This window comes from Elephantulus edwardii, unplaced genomic scaffold, assembly GCF_000299155.1.
Source record: "Elephantulus edwardii isolate Elephantulus edwardi_28Jun2011 unplaced genomic scaffold, EleEdw1.0 scaffold00016, whole genome shotgun sequence".
NCBI classification, from domain to species: Eukaryota; Metazoa; Chordata; class Mammalia; order Macroscelidea; family Macroscelididae; genus Elephantulus; species Elephantulus edwardii.
Window position 1 is genome coordinate 18385379 of NW_006399766.1, and position 2873 is coordinate 18388251.

A 2873-nucleotide genomic window follows, 5' to 3' on the forward strand; every position below is an offset into this window, starting at 1 on the left:
AGAGAGAGAGAGAGAGAGAGAGAGAGAGAGAGAGAGCGCTCAGTGACCCAATGAGTAAGGAGCTGCGCTGCCAACCCAAAGGGAAACAGTGTGAATCCATTAGTTGCTTGGCAGGGGAGAAATGGGCAAGCTCCTCTCATGTGATTTGCTGCCTCAGAAAACCTGCCAGAGGGCAGAGAATCAGTTTGATTCTATGGCACATAATACAAACCTATGCACACACTCATTTATATAAACTAGAAATGATATAGACCCTCAACTGGGATTCTGAAGCTCTAAGTCTTTATGGGAGGAGACTGTGCATCTTTTCCCCCATAAAGCAGCTGTGGATTGTAACCACCAACTTTTCTGTTGGAATTACCCACTATACCACCAGGATTTATCTCTCTCTCACTGCCTGTCCATCCAGTGGGAAGTGATGCACAGCTGATCCTTCAGCAGGTTTCCGGGGCTGTAAATTGCATGGGAGATTATCCATCTTTCTTTTGCAGAGCTGCTGGTGAAAAGAGGCACTGCCTTTCGGTTATGGACTATGCCACTTGAGCTCCCTATGTAGTATAGAGATTATATATAGAATGAATATATGAAGTCAGGTTGCTCATTAGAAGCAAAGACTTTAAGACTCTGTCTGACATACTTTGGGCACATGGCCAGGAGGGACCAGTCCTTGGAGAACATCATTCTTGAAGGGGTGGAGGGACAGGAGAGGAAGACCCTGAATGAGATGGATTGACTCAGTGACTGTGGTAATGGCGACAAGTGTACCAGAGAGTGAGACTGGCTCAGGATAGGGTATGGTTTTTATTGTTCTTCGGGTCGCTATAAATCATAGTCCACTCAATAGCAGATAATAACAACACTGTTTATGTATGTATGTATGTTGTTATGTGCCTTAGAGTTGGAACTGACTCAGAGTTGACCCTCCAAAAGGTTTTCACAGTTTGTAAATGACACAGGAAGAGAGTTACCATCTCTTCCCCATGGAGCAACTGGTGGATATAATACGAATTTATATATATATATATAATCATTATGTACTGTTAAGTGGAGTTTCCCACAGGTTTTCAGAGGCCTGGAAGAAGATTGCCTTTCTCCTGCGGAGCTGTAGGTGTATTTGAACTGTATACCTTTAGGTTGGCAGTGCAACTCTCTTAAACCTCAGTGCTTGTGCGCAATGCACGGGTACACAAACACACACCCCCCTTTTGTCCTCAAAGAACCTGCAATCATGTTAAAGCACAGTTTTCAGTGTGAATAGCACACTTCCATATTTAAAAACTGCGCTACATAAAGTAGTCCACAAAGCATGCCATACATCCATTGAGCCTCTCTCTCCACAGGGTCAGACCTCAGTGCATGCCTCATTGTTACCCTAACCTCACTGCACTGAAAACTTTTCCTGAACATTGGACACAACGCTGTCTACCATTCTTATTTCCAAGACCAAATGACGTGAACATGGTGGCTGCACTTTGTAGGTGCTCCATGTGAACTGAAGCCCGGATGTATGTTGGCAAACCTCCCGCGTGTAGACCCACGGGAGCGAGCAGGTGGGGTTATCACAGTCACGGTAATACTTCACAGAGCTCCATGAAACTGAAGCAGCCTGTGCACACATCAGGTCAGTTTAGGCAACTGTGTTTAAATGTAAGTTTCCTTCCTAGGTAGGTAGATGTGGACTGTAAAGCCAGCAACAGACTAGAAATACTGATGGGGTGGGGGTGGGGGTGTCTAAAGGAATTTGAGCAAGTCGTGCCAGGAAAGAAGTTTGCAGCATCTGAAAGGTCTTGGCTAGTGGCACGACTGATGGAGTGAGTGCATTAGAACTTTTTCTGTGCAGCCTTGTACAGGCTTCTGCTTCTATACTGCTGTTGCTCAAATCCGCTCTTCTTTTTATGCCATCATCTTGATGAGCAAGAGAAAGTCCGTCCAAAACACCGGAATGAACTATTGTAACAGCTTCCAAGTCCCGCAAGGGAGGATCCTAGCCAGGATCCTTAACTTTTCCCCTACCGCCGGCCTGGGTTCAAGCTTCAAGTGCCTTCCCTGGCCCAAGTCCCTCCCCTTCTTCTGTCATCTAATGAATATGCAAATACCACATAATTGGCAGCCAATGGCGCGGGTGCTGGTCACATGGTGCCCACGGTAGGTGAGCGGACAGAAGTTGAGTGTCCGCGAACAGAGAGGGCTCTCAGTCTGGGGGAAGCGCTCGAGTGAGCTAGGACGGATGCTCAGGCAGTGGTCCTGGCACAGGCGCGAGCGGCAGTAGTGGTGGCAGGAGGAGAGAGGAAGGGGGAGGGCCCCAGGGTTCCACACGCTCCCACTCTCAAGTTCCCTGGGAGGGAGGGGACAGTGGGGCTGCAGAAAGCAGCAGCAGCCCCATCTGTCCTGGCCCATCTCTCCCTCTGCCTCTTGCTCCCTGGCTGGGCTAGAGGGCTCGGGTCTGGGAGCAGGGCAGGCAGTGAGGACCAGAGGGCCAGGAGAGCAGCAGGGAGCCGGAGCCGGGGGTGTGGAGGAAGATGCCCATCCTGCTGTTCCTCATAGACACGTCCGCCTCTATGAACCAGCGCACTGACCTGGGCACCTCCTATCTGGACGTTGCCAAAGGCGCTGTGGAGCTATTCCTGAAGGTAAAGCGAGGGGAGGGAACAGGCGGGAGAACCCCGGGGATGGGGCCGATTCAGGTGCTTCTGTAACGTCCGTGTCTCCCCCTCCCTCTTCCCTATGCTCATCCCTGCCTTCCGTCATCCCTGCTCCGCAGCTGCGCGCCCGCGACCCGGCCAGTCGCGGAGACAGGTACATGCTGGTCACCTACGACGAGCCCCCGTATTGCATCAAGGTAAAGGGGCCCTCGGGGCAGGTGGGCGCGGAGG

At 50.7% G+C, this 2873-nt stretch overlaps 1 protein-coding gene across 1 annotated transcript in view; it reads left to right on the forward strand.

Moving 5' to 3' along the window:
• The first annotated feature begins 2352 nt into the window (after positions 1 to 2352).
• The window catches only part of DDX26B (DEAD/H (Asp-Glu-Ala-Asp/His) box polypeptide 26B), a 151561-nt gene continuing 151040 nt past the window's right edge, over positions 2353 to 2873 (forward strand). The window contains exons 1-2 of the mRNA XM_006881891.1: positions 2353 to 2630; positions 2762 to 2839. Coding sequence (XP_006881953.1) covers positions 2520 to 2630; positions 2762 to 2839 — 189 coding nt within the window. The 5' untranslated portion in view covers positions 2353 to 2519. The remainder of the gene's footprint in view (positions 2631 to 2761; positions 2840 to 2873) is intronic.